We start from the raw sequence: 18306 nt of genomic DNA, 5'->3' as shown, positions 1-18306 counted from the left end.
GTTTGTTCTGACCTGGTACTCCAGGACGGGGATTGGAAACTCTGGCCAAATCAGCCACCGCCTGTTTTTGTAAATCAAGTTTTATTGGCATCCAGCAACACCAATTCACTCGGTGTTGTCGGCCGCCACTCTGGCACTGTTAAGAGTGGAGTCAAGCAGTTACAACAGAGATTGTATGGCCAGCAGAGCCTACAATATTTGCAGAAAACGCTACAGGAAACATTTACTGCCCCCCCCCCAATCCTACTGTACTGTTTACTCGTATGTGCAGTATAGTGTGCCTCGAGGCACATGGGACGCGGAAGTAGAATTCCCTGCTCTCAAGGAATTACTTGCACTGTAGAGCGTGAAGCATGCCTAAGACATGTAGAAAAAACAATAACAAGTGATATAAGGAAGGAGGCAAGTGCTAAACTGTAGGCTGTTCGCAGACCAGTCTGGAACCGTTACAATAATATCATGAACATCAATGAAAAACAGTTAAGTGGAAGAATTTGTTTCTTTGCATACCTGAATTGTGCAGTTAAATCATGCAACCGTTTATTCAAAATTGATCACATATCCGTATGGGCCAGGCATTTTCCTGGCTGATAGGGTATAGCATGTCTAAATGCCAAATTTTGTGTCTTTGTGGACATAAGGCAGTATCCCTCTGACTCTGTGTCCTCAAACAAACTAAGCTCTAAGTTTTAACTATAGACAGCTAAGTCTTACAAGAAATATCTTAAGTCGATTTGGCTCTCTCTTAAAGTTCTTTAATTCCCTTAAAACCTGAGTTACCAGACTTCCTGTCTGCTTGTCCCTTCCCTGGCATTAATCCAAAAATCTGCGATGAACACAGATTCATTGGTGAACTGGTTTATCATCCATTCATCATCCTTCATTTGCTGCATAAACCTGGGGAATTTAGAGGTCTGTACACACGGGTTCTCCAAGTCCGTGTCCCATCCAGATAGAGACGATTTCTTTTCTTGTGCTTATCTCACACCTTTTGCTTCACTCCCTGATTCTCTTTGCAAACAGGAGCATCTTCATGGCTTGTGGGGACACTATTGGTGGGTTGATCCTGCAGCAGAGAAGACATAAAATTGCCCCCCGACCTCATGCTCTCTTCACGCCCAACCCTCTAATTACGCACATCATGGTGATCTTTCAGATCTTTAAAGGCACTCACAACAATATGTCTATTATCTCTCAAGGTTACATTTTACACAGAAATGAAAAGATTTCAATCAAGGATCCCTGGAGTCTCCTAGAACAGTGTACTCTCCCAATTTGGTTTTATTGACTAGATGAGTTGTGTATACACAGACGTTCAATCCTGGAAGCCTCGAACCTTAAATCAGATGAAGAAAAATAAGCTCCCCTTGGATCAGCCTCCACATAAGTTGGAGGCACATCCTCTGGGGCTCTGGAGCGGGGGAAGTCGCTCCAGACGCTTCTGCTTACTTCCACGCCCACTTCCTCCCCCACGGTATTTAGTGCAGTGCAGTGGTTTCCACTGAGACTCATGGACTTAATTATTTATTAATGAGCCTCAGGATTATTGTTAAGTTTATTTATTTTGAGAGAGAGAGAGAGAGAGAGAGAGAGAGCACAAGCAAGGGAGGGACAGAGAAAGAGAGAGAGAGAGAGAGAGAGAGAGAATCCTAAGCAAGCTCTGCACTGTCAGTGCAGAGCCCAATGTGGGGCTCAAACTCACAAACCTGTGAGATCATGACCTGAGCTGAAATCAAGAGTTGGACGCTTAACCAACTGAGCCATGCAGATGCCTTGAGGTGAAAAAGACCTTATAAAAGAGAAGTCTACAGGGTTTAGTGTGAAAGTGAGGAAGGGCAGTCTCATCCCTGGGCCTCGGTGGTAAGGTGTGCCTTTGCATGCTCGTATGTAAATGTCTGCGTCTGAGGAAGACAAGGCCAGAGGGGCCCAGGGTTTCAGCACCAGCTAAAAGAGCCACACCATTCCTCACTGTCTTAGGCAGATAACCCCCTGCAGAACCCCCAGCGCTCCCGACCCGGGGTCCCAACCGACAGCTGGTGGAGTGTTCCCCAGGGAACCATGTGGGCCTGTGGGAAAGCATGCACTTTGGAATAAGTAGGATCAGAACCCAGATCTTGTCTCCCAAGAGGTGCTCACTGTCCCTAAGGCCTGGTTTCCTTCTCTGTCATAATGAGAATACTCATACCCATTTCCATAAACATTAAAACACTTTTTATTTTAAAAAAGGGGTGCATGGCTGGCTCAGTCAGTTAAGCCTCTGACTTTGGCTCAGGTCATGATCTCATGGTCTATCAGTTCGAGTCCCATGTTGGGCTCTGTGCTGACACCTGAAAGCCTGGAGCCTGCTTCGGATTCTGTGTCTCCATCTCTCTCTGCCCCCCCCCCCACCCCGCAAATAAACATTAAAAAGAATCTAATACCCATTTCCAGGCACTTTTGAGTACTGATGAGACAGTATGTAAATGCCCAGCACCAGTCAGCTAATTACTAAGCACGAGAGCCCCCTTCTCTGCTCTGTTTTTTCTTTGCTCGATTGCAGGGCTGTGGAGAGTGAGGGGAGGGCAGGGGGCACAGCCAGCCCAGCTGCCCGCCCGGAGCTGGCAGGGGCCTTCAACTGGGAGGCCTGTGTCTGGGATGTTTGTTTCAAGTGACACCAGACTGCAAAGGGCACCCCTTCAAGGCATCCCAGTTTCCTTATCTCCTTGTAGATTCACCTCTGTGCTCCCTCTCACCCATGGGGCTTTGCTCAGGAGTATCCCAATTGGCTCCAGCTTCTCACACCAGCTGAGTCACTCCAGTTTATTTTCACTGCTCTACCGAGAAATCAGAAGAGCCCTGGAAGAGAAGGAAGTTTCAGGACAATGTTTTTAAAAGATAAAACGGTCATAGCACAGTGGCTGGGTGGAACATCCTAGAAGGAGCTCGGGGAGACTGGAAATTCCAGTTTGCTTAAGGACACACATGTCTGTAACACAGCGGGACTGCCGGGAGGTAGGGATGCAGCATCCGGGGCTGCCTTCACCGGAGCAAAGCAGGGGCTGGGCCCACGAGGCTCCAGCTGGGGCTTGAAGCTCAGCTATACCCGTGTGGCTCAGCCTCCCCCCATGCCTTATGCAACCAGAGCTGAAAAGGGCCAGCCCCTTGTTTGCACCTCTGGTCCCCGTGACCCCCCAACCGTGGAGCCAGGAAACTAAGATCGATATTCCTCACCTTCACTTCTCCCCAACGGCGCTTGCCACGGTGCGCATATGGTTACTGTTTTCCTAAGCCGTGTTCCCCGTCGGAAACACACCTCTGTCTATCAACCCAGAGTTGGCTGCTCTGGGTTCATCTGCTTCTAGGTAAGGGCTGATGTAGACTTGAGGAAGGGAAAAAAACAAAAAACAAAAAAGACCAAAGCAAAACAAACAAACAAAACCCTGAGCTGTGCATGTTGTAAAGCTCATGTTTCCATAAGCAGAGTTTCTCCAGCTCGGCACTCTTGGTAATTGGGTCAAATGATTCTTTTTGGCGAATGGGGGAGAGCCGACTTGTGTTTTAAGATACGGAGCAGAATCCCTGGGCTCTGCCCATGAGATACCAGTAGGCTCCTCTACCCAAGCTGGGGCAACCAAAATTATCTCCAAACATTGCCAATTCCCTTCCCTACAGGGCAAGATTGGCCTCTGGTTTAGAACCATTGCTATGAAGCAGGAGAGCAACTTTCTATTGTACGTGTTACTTCGCTGTCTTGTGGCTGAACCTGAAATAAATCTATTAATGTTTTGCAATAAACTTAAAGAAATAAAACAGGGACACTCTGCATCTGGTGAGCCGGTGATTAGACCCAGGGAACTCCCATTTACAGACCTTCATTTAAAATTCCATTTGGGCAGTTAAAACAACATAAAATTACTTTCTGAAAAGCCTTCCCAAAATTCTAATTAACCACCATCATTAAACATTCCCTTTGTCGATAACTTCACTTGCCCACTCAGATTTTGAAACATCAGTTTTGTCTCGCATGGTTTTCTCATTAGAAACTATGTTGGTTATGTGTAAATCGCCCGTCTTTTTACAGTCTTTGCTCAGTGAGTGTGTACAATGGAGTCTCTGGTAAGAGACAGACGTGGGAGTGGAAATATTTCTCCTTAACCACAGGAAGGGAATTTTTACAATGCCTTTTAGCTGTGGGTACCCAGGGCACCTCACCCAGAAGGAAAGAGAGAGAACTCTCTCTCTGCAACCAAAAAATGGGTCTCCACCTGAGCTAAACCCTTTTAAAAACTGAGACAATCCAAATAATGGACATTTGTTTAAAATACTCACGTGCCTTCATATAGAAGGCCCTCTAAGAGAAATGCACTTAGAATTAATGAATACATTGTAATATAAATTTTTTTCACATTCATGTTCAAGGGTTATATTATAAGGTAATCTTTTCTTTGTAGAGTCTGGTGAATTTTATTATACAGTATGAAACATTTTCGTTGATAATCAAAAAACATTGTATCTGTGCAGATGTGGATTTTGACAGAGCTAAAATATTACAGGGAGGCTATGGTAATAACCTGCAGAGGATACAGGGAACTAAAAAGCTTCTGCCTTTTATTAATTGAAATCTTAAAAACAAAATAACTCACATGGCTGAACTTTAATTGTTTAAGAAGAAGGAGAAGAAAGAAGAAGGAGGAGAGAAGGAGAAGAAAGATGAGGAAGAAGAAGAAGAAAAGGAAGGAAGGCAGGCAGGCCTCTTGTATGATCAGGCATTTATTTTTATCATCTGGAATAATTTTTAACCGAAGAAACAAAACAATCAATAGAGTTATAAAAGCCACTTAATACTCTGAGTTTGAAACAACTGCCTTATGCCACAAAATTCCTGTTACTACCTTCGTTAGTGATTGAGGAATTATTCAATATATCTTAAATGTCAACATATTTTTATTACTCAGCTAAATGTTGGCTTTGCTGGATTAAATGTCATTTAAAGTGATCATTTGGCAGCTTGTTTGGGGTTATTTTCACATTTATCAAAGGGAAGAGTTTGCAAGAATCCAGTGTTCTTGAAACATACATGTGAAGTCTGTTCTCTGGTAAGCCCTGCCCTTCATTTACCAACCAAAGAGCAGATAACATTCTAAATCTTTTTAATTTTTTTTTTGAGTGAGAGAACACATACGCAAAGGAAAGGGGCAGAGGGAGAAAGGGGGGGAGAGAGAGAGAGAGAGGAAGAGAGGAAGAGAGAGAGAGGGAGAGGGAGGGAGAGAGAGGGAGAGGGAGAGAGGGAGAGGGAGAGAACCCCAAGTAGTCTCCATACTCAGGACAGAGTCCAACACTGGGCTTGATTCCACGACCCAAGCCAAAATCAAGAGTCAGATGCTCAACTGACTGAGCCACCCAGGTGCCCCTCTAGATCTTTTTTAGTAAATGGTTTACATAAAGATCCAAGCTTGATGCCTCTGAAAAACCAGCATGGACCCCAGTGCTGGTTAAGCCCTTACTTGGAGAAATGGTCTGGTTCACACTGCGCTGTTTTATGAGAAGTAGAAGGTACCACAACAGTAAAACAGAAACAGTGAAAGTAAAAATCTCTGTGCCAGTGAGGATGGAAAGACCATCCACTTTACTCTTTAGCTCCAGTCAGCCTAGAGGTGAGAGGATTAGCAATATATTGCTCTCTTTCATATGGGCACAATTTCTTTATATCAGACGATTGAAGATAATCAGCTGGTTCCATTGTTATTCAACGTTAGTAAAATGAACACACAGAGAATTGAGTCCCAATCCAGGTGAATCAACCAAGCCACTGTGCAGTGACGATGATTTCTCCCATATAGAGAAGCGATAGACGAGTTAGACTCAACTCCCCTTTGTTGTCCCTTCTAATTTACTGGTATTCTATGTGGTAGTATTTGGTTTTGTCAGATGTTTTCCAGTTGGAAGAGACTGTGGGGAACTTTAAATGTATCTGCCATTGGATGATAGATACGACAAACACTGAATCCACAGCTCAGTCCTCTGTTTTCCTCTACTTTGCCTAGAAACTAGAGTCGTCCTATTACAAGACCCTTGAAAATGAGCTAGCTCCTGGGTGGCTCAGACAGTTAAGAGCCTGGCTTTTGGTTTCCGCTCAGGTCCTGACTGGTTCGAGTCCCGCATTGGGCTCTGCTGACGGTCAGAACCTGCTTAGGATTCTCTCTCTCCCTCTCTGTCTGTCCCTTCTCTGCTTATGCTGTCTCTCTCAAAATAAATAAAAACTTTTTTTTTAAATGAGCTAAATTTGGGGCACCTGGGTGGCTCAGTCAGTTAAGCATCTGACTTCAGCTCAGGTCATGATTTCACAGTTGGGGGGTTCAAGCTTCGAGTCGGGCTCTGTGCTGACAGCTCAGAGCCTGGAGCCTGCTTCAGATTCTGTGTCTCCCTCTCTCTTTGCCCCTCCCCCTCTCTCTCTCTCTCTCTCTCTCTCTCTCTCTCTCTCTCTCTCTCTCTCAACATAATATAAAGACATAAAAAAAGGAGCTAAATTCTTCTCAGTCTTCTCAGTGTGATACTGACTTTTCCAGGTACTTTATGGTGCTCAGATTGGGTCCCCTGCTCTCTGCCTCTGGCTGGCAGGGTAGGTAATAGAAGTGGCTAGCCGTTTCTGTCCCCAGAATGGGGTTCAAACTCCCAGAGTACATGGTGTCTTAAAAGAAGAGCATCATTGGTCCTTTTCTGAAACCCAGTAACTTGCATATCCCATTAATATTTAGACACAGATAATGGGGGGAGGGGGGAAAGCTATGTAAGAGATTTATGGTCATTTTGAGTTTAATGTCAGTTTCCTGAAAGATTAAGCCTCTTAGAAAATGCCACATTTTATGCCAATTCCTTAGGCTCTTCAGAGAAAAGGCTGGATTTCACAAAGCCTGCACTAAACAGAGCTAAACCTTGCTCTGGAAAATCCTAAAATGTTACAGACATCTACCTGTTAACTGGCTTCTCTGAGAATAGAAAACCCATCAGGAAGAGTGGTAGACAATGGGCATAAGAGTTGTGCAGAGCCTCGAATCCTGCGTGCCTGCCACTCATGAGCTGTGCGCTGGGAGGACATTACCAAGCCCTCTAAGCCCCAGCTTCCTCGTCCATAAAATAGGAATAGCAACAGCACCTGCCTCATAAGGTGTCATCAAGGTCAAGTACAGCACAGTGCCTGCTAATAGCACCCAGTAAGTGACATTGTTGTTATTTCCATTACTTTCCCTTCACTTGCATGATCATTAATATGGTAATCCTGTAAAGTATGCGTTATTCCCATTCCATCTATGAGGAAATAGGACCTCAGGGAGCTTTAAGAAACTTGCCCAGGGTGACCTGACTCAGTTCCCCTTGTGAATATACTCCTGAGAAGGGTGTGTTCCATTCTCTGGGAGGTGCATGTGTTGGCTCTAAAATTGCCCCACGTCTCGATTAGACGCTCCCCACTCAGGTGTGCCGGGCTTCACCCAACGTAAGGAAGTCAGCACACTGTTGCACAGGAGCCCCAAAATTCCTGTCCCAGCCACCTCAGGCCTCAGAGGGTTAGGAAGGACGCATGTGATGTGCTGAGCACATACACGTCATTGGATAATCGATCGATCATTCACGACCAGCCATTCTGGCTCAGGCCCTACTGAAGCTCCCAGAGTCAACAATGAACCCCTGGAAACTGGAGCCTCTTACTCTCATCTGGAGGTCAGTCCACAAGTATACAGAGATAGGCCATGTCTCCCTCCATCCATCCATCAAGGCGGGCTGGAGGGCAAACCACATCCCATGATGGCACAAATCTGGAAAGCACGAGAACCAGGGAGAGCTGTGCAGTATGTGTCTTCTCATTTCAATATGCCAGCCCTCAGCCAAGAGCCAAGGCCTAGCACATCACCTGGCCTGTATGAACTCACTTAGTAAATATTTGTGGCCTGAACAAGTGATAGAACACTGGTCCTACAGATGGGGAAAGTGACCTTCTGCCCTAGGTTCCTTTCTGTGCTGATTTCGTTACAATAAACTGAAATAAAGAACTCCAGAGAATGCCGTAGTGAGCATATCCGTCTTCTTTCTGAAAACCATGCTAGCCACAGCTCCCAGCCGCAGAGTTTTCTTTTCCACAGCTCTTCACACATTTCACTTGTTTTTCTGCCATTTTGTAGCCTACCCCAAGCTTCTCGTCTGTATCCATTCAGCCTCCAACACCAGAGCGATCTTGGAGCACCACGGGGAACACCATACCACTTGCTTGCAACACTGGAGCTCTGTTTCCACCCTTTGTCCCCACCAGCCTGTTTTCACCCCCTTTTGGCTTGCTCTGTTTCTTTCATGTGAGCTCTGCTCAAGTTCAAGTCATTGGTCATGACCTTGGACAGACTGTTTCCTCTTCCAGGCCACTGCATCCCCATCTGTGGAGGGGAGGTCGTTGGCCGAGATGGTCTCTGAGGCCTCCATGGGTCAAAGATTGCCTTTCTCCAGCACCATCTGCCAGATCTCTCTGGGCCCTGATCTCCTCACTGTGAAATAAGAAAGTTAGACCATCAATCCACAGTAGGCAGAAGCCGTTACTTGATTATTTCCTGATTCTTCTTCTTAGGGCCTCAACAAGAAACCTATTCAGAAGTGTCTTCTTGCCCTTTTTCTCTGTAGACTGTAGACTGCTTTGGGATTACGTCTATCAGTTGCTTTCTGACAGCCGGTACGAAAATTTCATCCGATGGGAAGACAAAGAATCCAAAATATTCCGGATAGTGGATCCCAATGGACTGGCTCGACTGTGGGGAAACCATAAGGTAAAAGGACACCATATATTTACGGTGCAAACTAAAGCCAAAATAAAGCCTTCATCCCCAGTTTGGAGGATAAAGGTCTGTCTTCTGCTCCCCAAGTGTGCCTGTCACTATTTAGTTTATTCCTCACTGGGCAGACAATTAGACAGTTGGAAAGGGAAGGATGTAACTAAAGATGCCACTTTCCATGTGTTACTTATGCCAGGTGCCAGTCAACTTCACACCCCCAGTCTGGTAGGCTGTGTTAGGAGTAGCCCTCCATCCCATCCCCTCAGCCTGGCACTGCCACCTGGCTGTCACTCGGAGCTGAAGAACAGGGGCTCTGTGACTCACGAGGGAGCTGGGGAGGTATCGCTTCTGTTCTGCTCAGTTAGAAACGCCCACGTCCACAAAGGCCCCCTTCGACATGAAAACGCTCACATTCTGACTCTGAGACATCCCCTTGAAAAGCAAACAGGCAAGAACTGTCCGCCCCACAATTTTCCACCCTGGAAAGAAGTAGCCAAATATAAAAGCTACCGTCTTTTATAGTTAGGAAAACCGTTGAAGTGCTTAGAGGTAAAAAGTGGGTAAAACACCGTAACGGCACATGGTGGACACCTGGATCAAGAAACACTGCTGTATAAGGACAGCGGAAGATTACTCAGCCTTAATAAAGGATACAAATCCTGCCACGGGCTATGGCATGGAAGGGTCTTGAGGACATTCTGCTAAGGGAAATAAGCCAGGCACAGAAAGACAGACCCTGCCTGCGTCCATTCCTATGAAGTAGCTACCACAGGCAAATTTGCTGAACCAAAGAGTAGAATGGTGTGGCCTGGGGTTGGGGGGGCGGGGAGTACTAATCAGTAGGCATAGAGTTTCCTTTAAGTAAGATGGGTAAGTTCTAGAGATCTGCCACACAACGGTTGACACTTCCATAGTATGCACTTGTAGATGTCCTGTGAAGTGTTCTTACCACAGTAACATAGAATGAAATAAAATAAAATAGAGCAAAGGGTCTCCTCCCTCCTCAAAAAATATTTAAATAAGTAACTCTGTATTCCTACTCAAAAAACAAAAACGAGTAACCAAGATCCCGGCCTGACCACAGACAGGTAGATGTGGGGCAAAGCAGGCAAAGCACCTTGGTGGCATGACCCCAGATGAGCTTAGCGATTAGGGATGGAATGGGGCACAGCGACCTCTGGGTCAGGGGAGGGGGGCACCCTGCAGCCCTGGAGGTGGGCCCCCTGTCTCTGCCCCCGTTGAAGACCTAATTGCAGGCCATGACCAGATACGGCGAGGCCCCACCGCCCTACTCTTGGGTGCATGAGTCACAGAGAAAATCCCTCTGCAAGCTCCTGGTGGTGCCTTAGCCCCAGGGCTTGGAACCACTGTATTCTTCCTTCCACAACAGGAATTTAAACAAACAAACAAAAAATCTCTTCCTTAAAATGACAAACCAGAAACACAAGTTGGAGAAAGGTCCCTGCAACCAAAAAAAAAAAAAAGAAAGAAAGAAAGAAAGAAAAGAAAAAGAAATACTCTGTGGGTGAGAAGGTGAAGGGTGACCCACAGGTAGGGGGACCTGCAGGGAGCTCACTGAGCGCAGCAGAGCGTGGGCTTGGGAAGGCCATGAGAGAGGTGGCTATGGGATGTTTGATTAGCCACCGCTTCTGACAAAAGGGGATTCACCCCAGGAGACATGTGGGCGCCAGTGTCTACAAGCCGAGGGGGTGGGAATTGGGGGGCCTGCGGCCGGGGCAGGAGGGGGTGGCAGCAGGGTAGCAGGTAGCTCTCCCAACCTGGCAGGGCCACACAGGCAGCCAAACAGCTTCTATTTTAATAGCTCCCCAGTGCCTTTTCTGCGGTTTATTTCACTGTGTCTTTGTGCTTTTTCTTCTCTCTTCCTCCTTTGAACAAACAGAACAGAACAAACATGACCTATGAGAAAATGTCCCGAGCCCTGCGCCACTACTACAAACTGAACATTATCAGGAAGGAGCCAGGACAAAGGCTTTTGTTCAGGTAGCACTTCCTTTTTCTCCTTTCCTTCTTCTGGGAGGATGTTGTTTTCCTTAAATAAGAGGGAGGAGGGAGACTGTTAAGATCTCTACCTGCCTGTATGACAGGAAGGCCATTGCTGCTACAAATTGGATGATATCAGTTGCCGGGTTGTTAGAATTTCAGGAAAAGAAGTTGGGTTTGTTGTTGTTGTTGTTAATTTCTGTCTGTCCTACAGCAAAGCCCAAATGAAGTAAGCAGAATCTGACTCACCTTTGAAATAATGCAGTGATCAAATAGTATTATCTGGCATTAACATCCAGGGTTGTTGAGAGGAACAACCAAAGTAACACAGTCAATGCCAAACCGAGGTATTTAATCTAGACTTCCAGGTTCCCAACCCTTGGAAGCAGGCTTTTGAACCAGCGTTTGTCAAACTGTGGGTCATGACCCATTAGCGAATCATCAAATGAGTTTAATGAGTCAGTCTCAACTTTTTTTTAATGGAATAGAACAAAATTGGAAGGGTAGAATAGAGTTGAAAATATCAGACTGCATCACATGAAATAAGAGTGACTAATGATTCATAAAAACTTTGTTTTGTGTGTGTGTGTGTGTGTGTGTACGTGCTGAGTCATGATGTCAAAATATATTTTTTATGGTGCATTATAATCAGAAAAACCTGAAAGCTGCTGGATTAGACATTCCTCTTTCCAGACTTCCTCACAGCTAATGAGTTCCAACCATTTAACCTACCACATAGATTGTAATTCCAAGCACTAAGTGGGAGAGGAGAAAGAATTAGGACTAAGAAAGGAATGTAAAAGACCAATCAGGAGAGGTAGAAGCAGTGGTCGCTGACACTGGTGGTCATGGACGTGGAGTGACCAAGGGAAGGCTGGAAGAAGGTGGGATCAACAAACGTGGCATTAGGTTATGGGTTGGGCAGATGGGACAGAAAAGAGTTTTGGATGGGGCAAGAGAGATGGATTTGGAATTATCTGTACACACATCGCAAGTGACACTCCATATGAGTAGATGCATTCACTGGGACAGATTAGAAAGAGCAGAGAACTCAAGCTTTATTTAGCATTAGGAGTAACGGTAACTTGGGAAGAGTGGAAATAATTGAGTTCTTCAAAAACAACAGAAAAGCTTATTCAAAAGATGGAAACAGAATGGAAAGAAGTAAAAAAAAAAAAAAAGAACCCTCACTTCTCTGATTCTGCTGATGCCTTCTCTTCATCCTTGACCCTAAACGTAGTCCTCAGTTCCTATTCCTTCTGGATGAAATGATCGCATTACACAGCTTCAGTTAGAATTCATGGCTTGACTCTTCAGTCTTTGTTTTGTATCTAGCTCTAGAATCCCCCTAAATTCCAAATCTGAATTTCTAAGAGCTTCTTATAGTACATGTCCCCTTACGTACCTTCTCCATATACTAGAAATCTCCACTCCCCGCATCCAGAATTCTCTTTACGCAGCAGCGGTGCCAACGTTGTTTTAAGCAACCAACTTAGATGCTGGAGTTACTGTTGACTCCTCCTGTATCCAGGTCAGTCATTGTGCTGGATTGTCCCTGGCTCTTCCACACCATTTCTCTGTCGCTGGGGCTAGAGGCCTGGAAACCACATTTCCCAAGATCTCTTACCATCAGGTCCGAGGTTGGAGTCTACCAATGACAAGCACTTTCCTGAGAATTTAGAAGACATAAGAAAGGCCAAAGCATGATTATTGTTTCCCTGTCTAGACTTCATGATTCACGCCTAGATTAATTCAATAATCCTTTCTACCTCTGGTCCACTCCCCTGCCTTCCAAATTCATCACACACACTGCCAGCTACCCTACGACACTAATATGATTCCCTCTGCCAGAAATATATATCCCTCTGACTTTTGCTTTTTTAATATATATGCCCTCGAGGTCCATCTCAAGCGTCCTGCTCATCATGACGCTCCAACACACACAGATACCTTTTTCCATCATCTCTTGGATTCCCTTGGCCCTAAACCACATCCTGATTTGCATTTTCAATAGCTGTACCTATGAAGTCCTCCCCACAACTAGGTCGTAAGATCCTAGAAGGGAGAGGATTATGTTTTATATTGTTCTATTTTATACCTACAGAGGCTTTCAGTAAATGTTTCTTGACAGGCCTGATTCGGTATATCAGAATCTTATTATGGAAGAGTAGTCACGAGAAGAAAGAGGTAAGGTAGAGGGCCAAATATAGCTTATCTGTGGATTTGGCCTCGGGAGATTGTCAGTGACTTCAGATGTTGGGGAGCAGTGTTAGGTAGGGGATGAAAGGAGAAGACAGACTGCAGACTCAACAAATCCTACTACTTGAGAGGTTTAGCACTAAAGGGCAGAAAAGAGAAGCAGAAGTAGTTAGAAGGATCACAGGCTTCCACTAGTGATTTTCGGCAACATAAAAGGACAGGATCGTGCTATGAGTGAGAAGAGTTGGTCATTTTTGAGGAAATGAGTGGTGGAAGCCAGACTTGCCACAAAATGAAGGCTTCTTGGTATAAAACCCCGTGTGTAATCAAGTGAAGTGTTAAGTTGCGGGTAGTCTGGACAAGATTTATAGGCACTGCGGGAAGGAGGATTGCAGTGTGGACTGGTGGTGTTTCATGGCTCTTTGGTGAGGAGGCAGGGCACAGAGAATAAGCAGGGCTCAGAGGTGCCAGATGAGGTTTGGAGGAAGGGATGGACCATGATGTGTATTAGAAAGAAGACTGGCCAGACTAGAATAAAGGGTTCATGCTTGAATATGGTAGAGGACAGGACTTTCCAGGGTAGAGATGACCGAGAGCCCAGATGGGCACGCCGAAGAGGGTGTCCTTGGCTTTACCTGTTAAGTGGTCACCACAGGTTTTGGAACGTGGAGTGACATGTTTTAGGACAGTTCATCTGGTGAAGGGCAGAGCATCTGGGAAGAGAAAGGTGTGCAGACACTGAGCAGGGCTGTGGAAGGGGCACTCCCGCAGTAGGGGCAGAACGTTTGCACCCAGGCCACCTTCCTGAACCGTGGAAATCAGGCTCCTAATGGGCCATTGATAATGATTTCCAACAAGAAGATAAAGCTGCAGAGGAAGATAGGCTAATGGGGATTCCTTGCTAGCGTTTTGGGTGGGTAAGTGATAACTTTGCAAATAATTCTTTTTGCCTTTCTAATTTCTATGAGCACCACTAACTTGCCCTTTGATGAGAATCTTCCCTTCAGCATTTCATTGTATCCTTTGAGTTAAATTCAAGCTTTCCATACCCTTCCCTGGGCCCACAGTCTGGGATGGAAATGGATATACAGCTCCCATAGGTCATCAGAAAATCTCTCTAAAAACAGATCAGTGAGCTGTACCAGGGTTCCCTCCGATGGTCATGCAGGAATGTGCTACCCAGCTCACAGCCATCCTAGACATTTTTCTAGTTCTTTGCCATTTTTCCTGCAGTCAGAGGAAGGGGTACCTCCTTGCAGTTTGTGCTAAGTCAGCGTTACTGGCTGAGTTCAAATAGCTCTCCAGTAATTTGAGATGATTGGGTCTTTGCTTTTTAAGAGTTCAAGGTGAAGGCAACTAGAGGAAAATGTAATCTTCTATGCTCCCGGTTTCCTCTTCCCAAAGGTTTATGAAAACCCCGGATGAGATCATGAGTGGCCGAACGGACCGTCTGGAGCACCTCGAGTCCCAGGAGCTGGATGAACAAATATACCAAGAAGATGAATGCTGAGGGAACCAACCCACCACCTCAGCGGGCCACCAGCTGGGGGGGCCCCCTGCTCGCCAGGGGCCTGGAGGCAAGCCGAGCATGCGGGCTGAGACTAGAATGGGAAGAGACCCGGAAGTGGGAGTGACACCTGTCTCGCATCGCGGGAGGGCCCCCAGAGCACCTTAGACAAACCACCCAGCAAAGGCAGGGCTGGAATTCTGGCCGAGGGCACGAGCCTGGGACTCGCGGTTCCCTGTTTCCTCCTCATTTGGAACCTCTCCATCTGTAATTCCTCACCCTCACTCGTCCACCTATTGTTAGTTTCATGGTGTTTTCATTTTTTTTTTTAAGACCATGCAGTTTGACTTTTCATCATTCATAATAGGGGAAGACATCCGAGGTTGTTTTCCTATGGAAATATATATCTATTATATATATATATTTTTTGCAAATCTCACAAAGTGCAGCAAGCCCAGCTGGTCAGGAAAGAGAACACACATGCAAAGGGTTTCAGGTTCCTCTTTATCCTGCCACAAGGACCAGGTTTGTTCCTGTTGCTGTTGGGTCTTGGCTGGGGGCGGTGGGGGGTCGGGGGGGGCGGTAAAAAAAAAAAAAGATGCTTTTAAAAAAGATAAAGTAAAAAGGAGAGCTCTCTTTTTCTCTCTCTCGCTCTTTCCTCTCCTGCCTCCCCTCTGTCCTCTCTCCCTGTCCTGCTGTTGAGCTTCAGATGCCTTTTAGCAGAGTTTAGCCTCCCATACAGTCTTGGGAATTGGGGACACTCAGAGGGAGTCAGCGGTCTGGGTGCTTTGCAGCAGTGCTGCACAAAAAATAAAATAAAATAATATAATATAATAATAATAATTAAACCCACATCCGGGCATCTGGCTACATATCGGAGGGAGGCCCCAAATCTCACAGGTGCTTTGGTCCTGCAGAGAGATAAGCACCAGTCCCGCAGGCTGCCCCGCCCCCCCCATGACCATGAGAACCCCAGGGCTTGGTGGTTTCGCAGGAAGATCAGGCTGGAAGGCCCCAGTATCGTGGGATTAACTTGCAGGTCCTGCAAGGTGGGAAGTAGAAAAAGAGCCCTCCTTGCTGATGGTCAGAAACTCGGTAGAAATTGTTCTGCAGGGGGGCTAACTGTTCAGTGCAGGTGGTTGAGGCTAGCGAGGAGGAAAGCCTTCCCTGCTCCAACCCAAAGCCTACCTTGTGGCCAGTTTCATGCCCTCACCTAACTTTTTAAAAATCCCTAGCCTTTTTTTAAAGTTTCTCGGTCCCCACAGGACACCGGGCACTGGAGATGGGAGGACCCTGGTGTACACAGTCACTTGCTACTGGTGTTTGCCAAGCCTGGGCAGACAGGACACTCATCAGATCTATTATTTTTTTCTCCTCTCCTTTCATAGCTGTGTTTCACTCATCCGTGGCTCTTTTTCACCTCAAAATAAGGTCCATAGTGTCTTGTAAAATGAGGGACTTGCCACACTTTAGTACTTCTGATGATAACACATATTTTTAGAAAGCTGGTTGAGATGTTTTTTTCCTTTTCTAGCCATCGGAATGGACTCTTCTAATACAGGTTCAGAATCCAATCTCAGAGGGACGGTCTTTTTTAGTCCAAAAGATTAGACCTGCCTTACCAAGCACCCCTCCTCATTTCTCTAGTTTCCTCTCCTCAGTTGGATGAGCATCCCACAGCCCCCAGGGTACATGTGCACACCAGCAGTGGCACTTCTGGGTGATCCTGTCAGATCCCTGGGGGTCTTCTCAAGCCATTCCTGAGCAAGTCAGGGAGGTGGGAGTTGGAGGGACACAGGCAGGAGGAGTTCTCCCCCAGCCTTACTGACAAGGGCACCAGCATGGACATGATTGTGGGTCAGGGACACTGAATCAAGGAGCCCTTCAAGGCCCTTCAGTTGTGCTCTGTGCCTGCCCCTCTTCTCAGACCACAGATAGACACGTAGAGGTGGCCAGCCTTCTCTACTGTCACATGATCCACCACTCTATCCTCCAGAAGGCCGGGCTTGCAATGATGTCAGGGACCTGTTGCGTGAGGCTAGAGGGTGTCCTGTGTTGAAGGAAGGGTTTGGTCTCAGGGCCCATGAACGGGGGTGGTCAAAGTCAGCTAGACCAGCAGGCTACAGATGACTTTCAAGAGCATTCAACAGCATGCACGGATTCATTCTCCAGCCTCTAAGAGGACTGATGTTGGATGGCAATTGGAGAGATTAAGCCAAAAATCTGGCGTGTTGGAAAGGCTATTGAGTCAAAGGGCCAGAGAGAAAGGGTGCATTTTTACTGAAGTCCTTTGTGTGACTATGAAGTCAGAGACCGGGGCGTGATGTTGCTCTTTCCTAAGATCAGAACAGCTCATTCTGATCGCTTTACCCACCTATAAAGACTCAAGTGCTTTCTATTCAAAGAATATTACTGCTTAATTATGGAGGGAAGTTCCCTTTTGCCCCAAGGATCTCTGTTTTTAAAGCAATATCCTGTAAGACTATGTAAAACTTAGGATGGTAACACCTTCACCTGCTTGAAAAATAGCACTAATTCCAATGTGCTCTTCCTTTCCCACCCAGGGATTACCAGTAAGAACTTTCTGTTGGCAAAAGCCCTCCCCATTTATTCTCAGAGCTAACACCTGGGCAGTGCTGACATCAGAGATGCGGTGTTTACACACCGCAGACCCCAAAACGTCTCAGGTTCAAGTCAGCAAACGTTGATGAAGCACCTTCTAGACACTGTGAGGGATTCAGAGATGAATCGGCATAATCCCTGCCCTCCAAGATCTTATGCTACACCTGCAGCACCTAACCAGTATGGGATTCCTTACTTCAACACTAAGTACTAGGTGATGACGTTTCACTGGGGACCAAATTAAAAGCATGTCTGTGATCTGAATAACTGGCCTTTTCCCAGCTACTGTCGTGGGAATCTTGGGCTTGCAAGATCAGAAATGGGGAAAGGAGGATGTGGGAGAGCACTGCCACGTAGGGCAAGCTTCCTTCTGCTGTGTCTAGGAGGCTCGCCCTCACTTGTATCACTAGCTAGAAATTCTCTAGCATCTTCTCTTCCCTGCACCTTGGGTTAGCCAGGCTGCCTCCTCGTCATCAGAAGAAGGTGGTGGCAGTTGGCTGGCAGGTAACATCATGTCTTTTTGCCCCAAGGCAACTTGGTCTTGCCTAAGACAGCGTCAGCAAGGTCCTGAGTCTTTTTTTTTTTTTTTTTTTGGAAGCGGGGGTCGGGGGGGCTTCCCCACAGAAAAAGAGGAATAATGGACTGATTCATTTTCTCCTTTCAACGGTGTACCTGGCACCCTCTGACCCAGGGTCTTTTTACACTGATTCTTGTCCAAATAAGAGCGCAGCTTTAGCTGACACTTAGATGGCGATGACAGGATTCGCCTAAATCGCTAAGTAACCACCCTTTCCACCTTTCACTGCCTAGGATCCAGGTCAGAGTACATTTCTGAAACGTTGACTCCCTTTTGCAGAAGGGAGACCTGAGTATCCAGGAGGTAGTATGACCTGCCCGGGGAGCAGACAGAATGCCAGGGACGGAATGAGGATTGAAGTCCAGCCTAGCCAGACCCCCCGCCCCATTTGACCCACTCCCACCCAGGAACCTGAAGACGAAAGATTTGGGGAAATATACAACAAAGGGCAGGGGCTGGATGGGGGGTCGCCCTAGCATCGGTGCTAGTTAGTTTTCACCCACTCAGCCTGCTCCTCTTCTGAGCAGAAATCTCGAAGGAAGGCAATGATACAAGGAAGCCATGACAGGAGGGGGGTGACAATAATCCCAGCCCGTCTAAAAACCACCAAG

The 18306-nt window shown here is 46.4% G+C and overlaps 1 protein-coding gene and 1 long non-coding RNA gene across 8 annotated transcripts in view; one reads left to right on the top strand and one right to left on the bottom strand.

Annotated features, from left to right (window-relative positions):
• The window catches only part of ETV6 (ETS variant 6), a 245253-nt gene extending 230182 nt beyond the window's left edge, over positions 1-15071 (top strand). For all 7 annotated transcript variants that reach the window (XM_029955009.1, XM_029955006.1, XM_029955005.1 and 4 more), the window contains 3 exons: positions 8641-8783; positions 10690-10790; positions 14394-15071. In XM_029955009.1, the coding sequence (XP_029810869.1) occupies positions 8641-8783; positions 10690-10790; positions 14394-14499 (350 nt within the window). In that variant the 3' untranslated portion in view covers positions 14500-15071. The remainder of the gene's footprint in view (positions 1-8640; positions 8784-10689; positions 10791-14393) is intronic.
• LOC115304739 lies at positions 541-12082 on the bottom strand. The gene is made up of 3 exons (XR_003914591.1): positions 11982-12082; positions 2715-2835; positions 541-1066 (listed from the first exon to the last, which is right to left on the bottom strand). It is a non-coding gene; the product is annotated as an uncharacterized LOC115304739 (long non-coding RNA).
• Positions 15072-18306: the final 3235 nt, after the last annotated feature.

Source organism: Suricata suricatta, chromosome 10 (genome assembly GCF_006229205.1).
Source record: "Suricata suricatta isolate VVHF042 chromosome 10, meerkat_22Aug2017_6uvM2_HiC, whole genome shotgun sequence".
In the NCBI taxonomy this organism is placed as follows: domain Eukaryota; kingdom Metazoa; phylum Chordata; class Mammalia; order Carnivora; family Herpestidae; genus Suricata; species Suricata suricatta.
The sequence above is the reverse complement of the archived record's forward strand: the minus strand, read 5'-3'. Positions and strand labels throughout refer to the sequence as shown.